General features: G+C 45.4%; 1 protein-coding gene across 7 annotated transcripts in view; it reads left to right on the top strand.

Moving 5' to 3' along the window:
* Setx (senataxin) overlaps positions 1 to 7,288 on the top strand; it is an 86,513-nt gene extending 79,225 nt beyond the window's left edge. For all 7 annotated transcript variants that reach the window (XM_071601092.1, XM_071601098.1, XM_027942538.2 and 4 more), the window contains 3 exons: positions 1,584 to 1,682; positions 3,111 to 3,198; positions 6,222 to 7,288. In XM_071601092.1, the coding sequence (XP_071457193.1) occupies positions 1,584 to 1,682; positions 3,111 to 3,198; positions 6,222 to 6,944 (910 nt within the window). In that variant the 3' untranslated portion in view covers positions 6,945 to 7,288. The remainder of the gene's footprint in view (positions 1 to 1,583; positions 1,683 to 3,110; positions 3,199 to 6,221) is intronic.
* Positions 7,289 to 12,283: the final 4,995 nt, after the last annotated feature.

Raw genomic sequence — 12,283 nt, 5'->3', positions numbered from 1 at the left:
TTGCAGGTTTAAGGCCAACCTCAGCAACTTAGTCCCTAAACAACTCATCTCAAAAAGTAAAAAGAGGGCTGGGGATGTGGCTCAAGCGGTAGCACGCTCGCCTGGCATGCGTGCGGCCCGGGTTCGATCCTCAGCACCACATACAAACAAAGATGTTGTGCCCGCCGATAACTAAAAAATAAATATTAAAAAATTCTCTCTTTAAAAAGTAAAAAGAGACAGGGCATGGTGGTGCATGCCTGTAATCCCAGTACCTTGAGAGGCTAAAACAAGAGAATCACAAGTTCAAAGCCAGCCTCAGCAATGGCAAGGAACTAAGCAACTCAGTGACCCTGTCTCAAGATACAAAATAGGGCTGGGGATGTGGGTCAGGGTTGAGTGCCTCTGAGTTCAATCTCCAGTACTCCAAAAAATAAATTTAAAAAAGAGCTGGGGATGTGGTTCAATGGTAAAGTATCCCTGGGTTCAATCCCAGCACACACAAAAAAAATAATTCAAATATTTCTGAGTGTCAAAGAGTGGAAAGGTATAGCTCAGCGATAGAGTGCTTATCCAGCATGCATGAGGCCCTGGGTTCCATCCCTAGCCTCACACCCAAAGTGGGTAAAAACCCTCAAATAGAAAATACTTGGAAATCATTTATCTGTTAAGACCCTAGGGGCTGGGGCTATAGCTCAGTGGCAAAGCACTTGCCTCACATGCACAAGGCCCTGGTTTCAATCCCCAGCACCACAAAAAAAAAAAAAAAAAAAGATCCTCATATTTAGAATACATAAAGATATTTAGAATACATAAAGAATTGTAACAACTCAGTAATTTCGAGAATAGGCAAAAGATTTGAATAAGCATTTCTCAAAAGAAGATATAAACCCAGCCAGTAATCACATGAAAAGATGCTGTGTCATTTGCCACTGTGGAAATGCAAATCAAAACCCCAAGATACCACTTCACATCAACTAAGATCACCTAAAAAAAAGAACCTAGACCAAAAAAAAGTGGGGAAGATGTGGAAAAAATGGAACCCTGATGCGTTGCTGGTGAAAAGGTAAAATAGTGAATGTAGAAAAGAGTTTAATGATTCCTCAAGTAGTTGAATGTAGAGTTACCCCAGGACTTAGCAGTTCCACTCCTAGGTGTATACCCAACAGACTAGAACAGGTATTCACCCATAAGCTTTTGCATGAGTATTCATAGCAGCATGATTTGTAGTAGTCATAAACCAGAACTAGCCCAAGTGCCCATCCAGTGTGAACGGCTAAGTTGTGGTATGTCTACCGTGAAATACTAGTCAAAAGAGGAAGGAATGGTGCCATGGGCTAGCAATGCATGAGTCTTGGATGGTGAGGCTAAGGGAGAGAAGCCTGTACCAGAGGATCACGTTTTATGCTTCCATTTGTATGTTTTTGGTATAAGAAAATTTAGAGACAGAAAGGAGATTCATGGTTGCCAGGGCACAGGGGTGAGACATAGTGCAGTTAAGACTAACTGCTAAGAATCTCACGAAAAAAGAAAAGGCTTTAAAATGTGACTCTGTTTTAATATTTAATAGTTTGTCTGTAAACATGTCTTTCTTTTGCAAATAGACCAGCAGAAGTGGACACTGTGGATGCCTTCCAGGGTCGTCAGAAGGACTGTGTCATTGTTACATGTGTCAGGGCAAATGCCATGCAGGGCTCAATTGGGTGAGTAGCTGTTACGGTCCCCTTTTTCTTATACTGGGAATTGAGCCGAGGGACACTCTACCATTAAGCTATGTCCCAGTCCTTTTTATTTTTCATTTTGAGGCAGAGTCTCACTAAGTTGCTGAGTCTGGCCTCAAACTTGGAGTCCTCCTGCCTCAGCCTCCTGAGTTTCTGGGGTTGCAGGAATGTGCAACCGTGCCTGGCTGCCTTTAAGATTAGATCTATCACTGTTGGAAAACACCATTATTTTGCTCTCTCAACTTTTTTTTAGAGAGAGAGAGAATTTCAATATTTATTTTTTAGTTTTCGGCGGACACATCATCTTTGTTTATATGTGGTGCTGAGGATCGAACCCAGGCCACACGCATGCCAGGCGAGCGTGCTACCATTTGAGCCACATCCCCAGTCCCATCTCTTAACTTTTTTTATGAAAATTTTTATAATATCATGAAGATTTCTTTTTGTAAAATAGATCCATTGTTAGGTTGGCTTTCCTTGATGTCTTGTATGTTAGCCCATTCCATAGTGTGACTCTGTTCTTTCATTTAATAAGAAATAACAGCTGGATTATATTTCTTTCCAAGATATGTGTGTCCCACATGGTATGTGTCATAAACAGTTTTCCCCCTTCTGTTTTCCTGCTTGACTTAGTTTAGTAGCCTAACCTGCTAGCTCAGGACTCCCTTGAGCTCCAGGCCTGTAACTCTTCATATCACTCTCTGTTCCTTCTCATAAGATACAGAGGGAGCTGGGCATGGTGGCACACACCTGTAATCCCAGTGGCACAGGACGCTGAGGCAGGAGGATCACAAGTTCAAAGCCAGCCTCATCCATTTAGTGAGGCCCTAAGCAATGTAGTGAGACCCTGCCTCAAAATAAAAAGGGCTGGGGATGTGGCTCAGTGGTATAGCACTCCTGGGTTCAATTCAATGGAATTTACAGGTTGTAAATTTGTTTATTCTTATAATTAGTAATGTAAATGATCTTTGTCCATAATTGGGATGGGCTGCATGTACACACAGAGGCCATTTACCACAGGGTTGTTTTGTAAGTGGTCGATTCTTTCCCATTTTATTTCTATTAATTTGTCTGATGTTTGTGTTTCTGCCCTAGTTCCACAATAGCTCAACAATTTAAATGTATTTAAATTTAAGAATGAATAATTGAAATGATTTTTTTAAAGATATTTTTAAGACTTAAAAGTCATACTGTTAAATTTTATATCCAAGTCAGAGTAGGAGATTGACGTTTGTTTACTGTTTTTAGTGGGAATTGCTTCTGTGCTGGGTTGGGACAAAAAGGCTAAGAACTCACTGTCTTCAAAAGACTTAAAAGGAGCACAGGAGTTGTCTTAAGTGCCACCTGCCTCCTTTAAACAAATGTGTGAGGCCTTCCTCTAAGAAGAAGTAACTTCTTTTTGTTGCTTAGATTCCTGGCCAGTTTGCAGAGATTGAATGTCACCATTACACGAGCCAAGTACAGCCTCTTCATCCTCGGGCATTTGAGGACTCTGATGGTAGGTACATTTTGGGGGGCTACAGGGAGCTCAGGTTTGCCCGTTGTTACTATCAGTAGGTTTTTGTTTTTTATTTCTCCATCAAAATGCAAATAAAGGTTATAATGTCCTCCAGTAAATTTTCCCTGGAAGTTTTTGTGTACACATAAGCCACTTACCCTTTCTCAACCCAGGTATTTCCACTAGGTTCTCAGGGTACCTTTTTAAAATGATCCCGCGTCTGTGGGATCACACCTATGCGTGTTAGCTCAGTGCTTGATGTTTAGTCAACACTGAGCAAATGTGGCACAAGGTGTGCTCCGATCTGTCCTGAGCCACCTGGAGCCCTGCTCCTGCATCCGCTGAAGTCGTTGCCTTCAGAGTTCCTCTGCTTCTTTGCAGGGAGTGTGAGCCAAGCCTCTGTAGTAAAGTGGGGGGCTGTCATAGGTGGAGTCACAGCAAGATGCAGCGCGTACTTGCTCTTGGTCTCTCTAGGGCTGATGACTTTTGGGATTTTGTTGTTGTTGAAAGTCATCTTAGAAGAGAAGGAAATTCAGAATTTTGCCTTTCATTTTAGTTAGTACCACTGGAGGGCATTCAAAAGTTGATATGAAAAAAATCTTTTAGTATTGCTGAAGATTGGTAAATGTTAACATGTTTAAATGAGGCAGTGGGCTGGGGATAAAGCTCAATGATTGAATACTTGCCTTAGCATGCACAAGGCCCTGGGTTCTATCGCTAATGCCACAAAAAATAGATAAATAAGGAAGAAGAAGAAATAAAGCAATTAAAAATAAAATGATTACAAGCTAGGAGTGCTGGTACATGCCTGTAACTCCAGCAACCTGGAGGCTGAGAAGGATTGGAGGTTGAGGCCATCCTGGGTAACTTAGCAAGACCCTTTCTCAAAATAAAAAATGCAGAGCACTGGAGATGTAGCTCAGTGGTAGAGCCCCTTGGATTCAATCCCCAGTATAGAGGTGTAGTCTTTGGGAACCCCAGGTTCGTACTTCCATGAATTTGCTGGCCGCTGGCCTCCCCTTGATGGCCTGGGTGTTTTCACTCTGGGGAGGCAGTGCTACAAAGAACAGCCCACTGAGGGAGGATAGGGAGTGGCCCGTGGTAGAGCACCACCCAGCCCAGCACTGCAGAGAGCGGGGAGGCCAGGACAAGGCTTCCACCTAACTTGTTTTGTTGTTCTTGGGTCCCACCTGCCTGCCCCCACCACTGGTGCCTCCCCTCCCCCGCAATTCTTTAGCTCTGTTTTTCTCATGAAAATGGAATCAGTCATGAAAGCACTTGGTTTCCTCTGAGAAGCCAAGATTAATAGTCCCTCCTTAAAACTATTTTTGTGCTCTTAGGATTGGATTAGGTGCCAATTTAGGTATGATAGTCTTGGCAAAAACAGCAAGGCCATCTGTTCCACGTGTGTCTCAGCCACAGACTGAGGCTCTGGAGAGGCCTCCCAGCAGGAGGAAGAGTTGAGCCACCAGACCTGGCTGCCCGCATGGCCCTCGCTGCGTCACCCACCCTGCTCACGTGACTGACCCGTGGACCCAGGAAGCCACCAAGCACAGTGCACACCACCCTTGTGCGCTGCTGTTGGGCTGTGACGCAGCGCTGACTCGCACTTAGAATCCTCATTTTTTGCTGTCTTGGACTTGAGACAAGTGTTTATCATTTCACTCTGTGCATACATAAAAGCAGACGTACAGGTAAAATGAATAGGTCAAGATACTCTTGAAAGGATTTCACTTTCAGGATCCAGTCATTGCCCAGTTCCTAGGGTCAGTGTCCTCCTCATCCACCTAAAAGGTTGGTGGATCAACATTTCCTCAGAGAGCACCGCCGCTGTCTCCAGGGCTGTCTTAGAACCCCTGATTCCATTCCCCAGGTGGTGGTAGCTTTCTTGTGTCGATCAGATGATGTCCATGGAAGGTTTTCAGAGAAGATCTGTAAATGATACATTGACTAAAAAGGAGTTAGAGTTGCTGAGTCATGAATTTGCCTGGCATCAGCACATGGAAACTGCTGCTTGGCCAAGAGGCAGCCCACAGTCAGGAGTGGTGAAATGTGAATATTAAATGAAATATTATTCCTATTTTTTATACTGAGGAAAGTTGCTCAGAGAGGTCAAGTGACTTTACCAAGCCCCTATATATAGCAAGCAGAACTGCAGCCCCACTGCCCTGACCACCTTTCAATAGGAGCCCACATGAGGGTCGCTGTCCATTTTCTTTTCCTTTAATCTCTTCCCTTGTTTGTTCTTAGTAAAGTGACTCACTCAAGTTCTAGTGGTTGTAAATCAGGAATTACTATTGGAGAAAATTATAAAGGGAAAAGAGAAGAAACATGTTGTTCTGTTCCACATTTAGCTGTGTTTCTCATGGTTAAGCTCCAGAAAAGAGTCAGGAAATTGGGTGATACCTGTGGGATACTATCTCAGTCAGTTAATATGTTTTCTATCTTTGGGGCTTGGGAGGCCTTTGGGAAGCCAGTAAAGCTCCGTGCCTCTTTCTAGAATAACCACCTGCATTCAAGCTTGCCTTCTGAGACCAAGCCTTCCTGCTGCCGAATATCAGCTCTGCCAAGGGCAGGCAGTACCCTAGGTCAGCATTATACAAAGGACCCCGGGGACGGGAGTGTTCTATGCCTGCATCATCTAGTGCAGTAGCTATTAGAAGTGTGTGACCATTGCACACTTGAAACAGGGCATAGAAGCTGAGGAGCTTAAGTTTTATTTTTTTCTTTCATGGAAATTTAGCTACATGAAGTTTCCAGAGAGTAGTGCAGAGCTGCATGATGGTATATCACCTTGCAGCGTGAGTAACAGTTGTGAGAATGGTCAAAGTTTTTGTCTGTCATTATGTATTTGAATTTACTTTTTTCCTTCAGCCTTGTCTGATGAGTAATGCATTGTTGAGAATCTACACATAAAAGTATATGTATCATTTGTTCAGAAATGAATGTTGGAACCCCGTGGTCCCCATCCATAGGAGTGTTTCTTTGGGGTATAATCGTTTCGCCCTTTCCTTTGTTTCAAGGAAAACCAGCATTGGAATCATCTGATTCAGGATGCTCAGAAGCGTGGTGCCATCATTAAGACCTGCGACAAAAACTATAGACATGATGCAATGAAGATTCTGAAACTTAAGCCTGTGCTACAGAGAAGTCTGACGCACCCACCTACCATTGCCCCAGAGGTGTCCAGACCCCAAGGTGGCTTGCCCAGCAACAAGCTAGACAGTGAATTTGCCAAGACATCTTTTGCATCTTCTTTATACCACACACCCTCTGACTGCAGGGAAGTTGCTGTTACTGTGACCTCAAAGGACCCTGAAAGGCCTCCTCTTCAGGACCGACTTCGGGACCCACGACTGCTGAGGAGATTGGGTGCTGATGCCAAGGGAAAATTCCTAAGAGATCCACAACCCTTGAGCCCCCAGCATCCTGGAGCAACATCTCCCCTGGGAGAGCCAGGCTTTCCCGTAACTCACCAGGACCTTGGCAGTGCATTGCCACTGTCTGCTGCTAAACTGCCCCTGCAGAGCAACCACACACCTCCCATGCCGGGTGAGCCTCCAGCTGCGAGCTCGGATGCTTCCACAAGTAAACGCAAATGTGACCTGGAAGCAGGGCTCTGTCACAGGAGAGAGACCAGGGCTTTCAGTGAGGGGGAACAGGAGAAGCATGGCTCTGTCTCATATCATACGAAGAGGAGACTGGAGAAAGAGGAGAGCTATTCCAAGAAGAGGAAGCTTTTATAGCAAAGCCAGGTGCCTGCACTGCCAGCCACAGGCGGTATCTTAAACTCAAGGTGACCAGCTAGTAGGACCATCTGGACAAGACCGTCTCTTCCTGAAAGGAGTTTGTGCTGTGGGAAAACATGGGCATGCATCCTAACAGCTGAGCCTTTGGTCATCTTCAGTAATTCCTGTCAGTTGCTAAAGCTTTCAGAGGGCGTTTGTGTGTCTGTGATAATGTCCTTGAAGTCAGAGACTCAAAATGTTGATCTCTTGTTCTACAGAAGAGGAGGTCAGACTGGAGTGGATGTTGTAAAAGTTGAAATGTATATTTGTATAGCAAATAACAAAATCCTTTTAAAATTTAATCTAGTAGGCCGCTTTTCTTTCCCCTGCTTAAATGTTAATCATTTTCAACAAAACAAACTTCATGTGGGGATTGGGGTGGGAGGGTGGGAAGGGAGCAAGAGGAGGTAGGTCCTTTCAGCCATTGCTATGGCAAGACAAGTTTCCTTAACAGCTGAGATGATTTGGAATAATCTGAGTTAGTGCTAGTGGATCAGATGCCTCTAGCTCTTCTTAAATAAAAACAACTGGAGTTTCCTGGGGATGTTTGAGGATCAGTTATGCTAGGTAAAGTTCTGCTTATGTGGTGTTTGCATTTTTAGACCAGGCACCTTGGCACAGGGTATTAAATATCTGATTAGTTACCTGTTGTAGAGTACATGTTGTTCTCTGGATGAAATTCTTACACTTCCTGAAATACTAGAATAAGAGATGGAAGAAGTTCTTGAAGCACCATTCAGATGCACCTGCAAACGGTTGTGGATGTGGTTACTGAATTCCAGATAAGGAGGACTGGGTTTGCCACGGAAGAATCAACTCGGGTGGGTTGTTAGAGCTTTTGGTGGGTTGCCAGGGAAAGTCAACCCTTCCCAGCGAATCCCAGTCTCCAGGCAGCATGGTAACCATTGGGGTAGGCCCTACAGAGTATTTTAGGCAGGAAAGAGACTCCTTTAAAAAGAAGGGTAACAAAGAAGAGTTTAGAACCAGGCAGAGAGCTGACCGATTCCTGTTGGCTTTGGGACATCCAAGGGTGAAAGGGCCGTGTGCGGTCAGCGGCCCTGATTCTGTGGAGCTGGTGGTCCCTGTGGGAGGAAAGCAGGGTGGCAAGAGGACTGGCTCAGGATAGGGAGGGAGTGCCAACTGTCATGCCTGATTTTGTCCAAATTTCCAAAGTTGTTTACCTGACGGTTGTAATAACCAGTCACTTACAATGAATTCTGTGCAGCCCATTAACTTGATTTTGGGGCAGGAACACAAATACCTGAAGATAAATGTGCACTATTTAAAATTTTCTTTGTCATCTGCTTTTTCAGCAAAAAGGGTTTTGTGTTAGAAATCCTGCTGATGCAGGTTTTAAAGAGCCTTGAAAAGAGTTGGAGTTTTCTGTTCCATCACCTGTGTCTTTCCCGTGGGTGCCTGGATGCCTGACGAATGTCAGCGGGACATTCCTGAAACCAGGGAGCTCACCTTCTTAGAGCATTTAGGCCCTGGGTCAGCCACTGCCTCCAGTTTGTGGGTATAGTTTGCCCTGGGCCCTGGGTGCAGGGAAGAGCAGGTCGGGCTGGGTGAGCCCTGCTGTGCCTGGGCCATGGCTCTGTGGGCTTCCTCTCCGTGCCTTGGTCAAGAGACCTCATGTGACCTTTCAGCTTACTTTCTGCTATCTTGGGAAAGTGCTCAAATTCAACAGAGACTTGTAGGAGTGACCGCTTCGGTAGTCTAAAAACTGTGGACTTCTAAGGGAGATGACAAAAGTAGCTGATATGGGGACATATCCCAGTCTGCTCGTATTGACTCGTGAATTCCAAGTGTTTCCCCCCCAAGCACATCCTTCACAGCCCCACGCTGAACAGCATTCTTTCCATCCAGTTTGATCCCTGTTCTCAGGTTGTGGTCATCTGTTGGGTCACTGCTCAGAGGCCAGTCACCTGAAAATTGTCAAGAACTGCAGCCTTTTTTCTTTTCTTTTTTTTTTTTTTTTTTCATCCTCCTTTTTTAATTTTTGTGTGGGGGTAGGGATGCCGGGATCTAACCAAGACCTCAGGTGCTAGGTGAGTGCTCTGCCACTGAGCTGATCCCTGATCCCTGCAAACAAACCTGTGCCCCAGAATACACTGTACTTGACATTAAGTTTTATTTGTTTCAGTTGGTAAAGTATTTGCAGGAAGCATTGGGTGTGTGTGCCGTGGCCTTTCCTGACGTGTCTGTCATGGCGCTGCTGCGGACATGGCTCATCTTGCTGCAAGATGGAGACATGGCTGCTGCGTCCTTGAGCAACGTTCAAAGAAAGTGCTCTGTCTTCTTTGAGTATTGGTTATTTCAAAATGAATATAGTCTATTTAACCTTCTTTGTATATATTTCCCTTAGATTTATTGTGCTCAGTTTGTTTAGTTATGTTTTGTGAATTATCAGGAGCAAATTTGATAAGTACATGTGAATAACCTCCTGTAAATTAGTTTTATAAGAAATGTACTAAACTATTTTCTGAACTTAGTTGTGCAGATTGACAATTTTTTTCCTGTAGCTTTGACTTTCTATGCTGTATATTTATAGCTGGGATTTGACAAACAATGGACCTGTTCTCTTTGTTAAAACCTAAATTTTAAGACAATGGCAGAATTAAAAGTGGAAACAAGAAAATTGACATAGGCTATAAGTTATATGTTATGGAATTAAGATACAAGGTTCTAACAGGTAAACCATTTAATCTGCCATTTCATTGTTTCATGCTTAAATTTCTTGGAGGGGATTTATGTAATTTGGATATTAAAAAAGTCCACTATCCATCCCCAGTCCAGCTCGCCTTGCTCAGCAGCTCCTGTTGGAATTCTCGGCAGTAGGGAGGTGCACAGGCCACCTGGTGTGCAGTGGACCCTGTAGCCCACAGCAAGCTCACTGCTCGGCTTGGGGGCAGGGCCGAGGAGGAAATGAGCAGTGAGCAAGTCAAGCTCCCCAAGGCACTAGTGGGGGCAGCGTGGAGTCCAGGTCAGCATAATTGCCAGTGGTTGCAGACGTGGAACACGTTTAATAAATACGGAGACTTCAGGAAATGCAGGCACTTGCCCACCCTCATGGCTGTTAAAGGCACTTGACCTCATGTCCTGTGCTGCACCCAGAGCTCTTTCAGTATGCATACACTAATTATGGTGGATGGGCGAGTGGTGTGTGCGCACCATAGCGGGAGTCATCATTCTTGCAAATGGCCTAAAGAGAAGGTGTTGCATGATGGTCACTTCATTTGTGGATTCCTTATTGCAGTAGCCATTGCAGTGATTCTTAGCATCACCAGACATCTACCAAAGCACCCGCCTCTGGGTTTTGCCATTCATCTGCTTGAGGAATTAATAATTCAGGGAGGAAACTAAAATTTAGCTTCAGCTTAAAAGGAATTTATAGTACTAGGCAGCACCACAAAACATGGGCAGCCCTCCACAACTCCTCAGAGACCTGCGTTGTTTCGCCCTTATTACCACTGCACACAGGCCTGGGCCAAGTCAGTTGGCACACACAGTAGCCATGTCCCCTGTTTGAGGCCACAGAGGGAGCTGCTCCCTGGTGGCAGAGGCAGATGGCTGCCTTGTTTCTAGGCAGCACTGCCACAGACCAAGCTGTCACACTGGGTGTGTTCAAATTTGGGGATGCAATCAAGTCAGGAAATTTCTAGAAGGTTCTGATACTTCAACTCCACCCCAGAATTTTCTGATTTAATGGGTCTGGAACAGCCAGATGTGCCAAGCCCAGATGTGCTTACTGCCTCATCCCCAGTGCACACAGCATTGGGTGGGTGAACTGGCTTGCCCAGGGCAGTACAGCTGAGGAGCAAAGAGGCCGTACAGCTGCAAAAATCAGCCTGGGAGGGAGTTGATGTCCCCTGGAAAGGAGGCTGGGGATGGCCTTAGCTCTGCCCTTGACATTGAGCAGTTCACCTCCTCCATGCATTTTACTTACTTTACCTGAAAATTGGGCTTTGAGTTCTCTTGTGATTCCTTTCACCAATAAGATCTAAAATTATAGCCGCTGACCTCTGGGGATCTGGGAGGAAGAGACAAGAAGGGTGTGGTGGGTTTGTAATTTGTCAGCCTCCATGCTGAATTCCCAAAACCCTCAGGGCAGACCCCAGGAAACACTTCTGTTCATGAGATTTGGAGGGCAGAAATGAAGTGGCAGCCCTGTGGCCCTTAGGCTCAGGAGGTTGCAACAGGGTCACCTTGCCTGCTGGCCTGTTGGCTGGCCTGAAGCTGGTCATCCTGTGCTTCAGCTTCCTGTGCTCTAGTCCCTGCCAGGTGGGTGTCTGGTGGGACCACTTATCTCCAGAGTCGGAGGCAGGCAGATCTGGCTTCCGGTCACCCAGCTCTCCCTGCTCCTCACTTGACACCCATCTTCCTCTCCCTGATGCCTACCTGGAGACTGCACATTCGGCCATCATAGTGTCCTGCTGCCCTCCCTCTTGTATTGTGTGGTTGTCGGATGAAGTACAATACAAGCACATACATTCAAAAGCCCCAGTGGACAGTAGTGTGAGCTTTGTATTCCACGGACATCCAAGTTTTAAAGAATGTAAAAGGAGAAAAATGCCTTCACCGGCTAGGAACACATCTGTGCACATTCCCTTGTTCGTGGTGTTCCAAGTTGCCTCTGACATCATTTTGCTTCAGCCAGAGAACTGAGGACTTGTGCTGGCAATGGATTCTCCCATTTTTCCATAAGAATGCTCACGTCACCTCTCCAAGGGTTGTTTTGCTGCATGTAGAATTCTGGGTCAACAATATGATTTTCTTTCAGCACTTGAAAGATGATGTCCACTCTCTTCTGAGCTCCATGGTTCCTGATGAAAAATCCAGTCATTGCAACAGTTATTCCCTTATGCTGTGGCCTGAATGTCTGTGTCCTCCCTCCCTATGACAGTAGTAAGAGGGGATTCCAGATTTCCATTAAAGAGGCAGGACCTCTATAAAAAATAAATGTCATTGATTACTGGGAGTAGGCCTTTTACAGTGGTGGTGTCATGGGGAGTCGCCTCAGGAAACACCCTAAGTCAGAATTCAAACAAAAGAGAGCTTTATTTACCTGGCCAGGGACTGTCCCCTACCCACAGAGACTCTCTGTGGGAGAGCAGCAACTTCCTGGCCTGTGTCTTGAGAATTTAATGATGAAAACCACAACTCAGGGGCTTTTCTCAGCATCAGGCAAGCAAGCAAGTTACAGAGGCTAAAAAAAAAGCAGTTAGGGGCTGGGGATGTGGCTCAGCAGTAGAGCACTTGCCGAGCATGTGCGAGGCCCTGGGTTCGATCCTTAGCAC

Source organism: Marmota flaviventris, chromosome 13 (genome assembly GCF_047511675.1).
Source record: "Marmota flaviventris isolate mMarFla1 chromosome 13, mMarFla1.hap1, whole genome shotgun sequence".
In the NCBI taxonomy this organism is placed as follows: Eukaryota; Metazoa; Chordata; class Mammalia; order Rodentia; family Sciuridae; genus Marmota; species Marmota flaviventris.
This window is presented reverse-complemented; position numbering and strand designations above follow the sequence as displayed.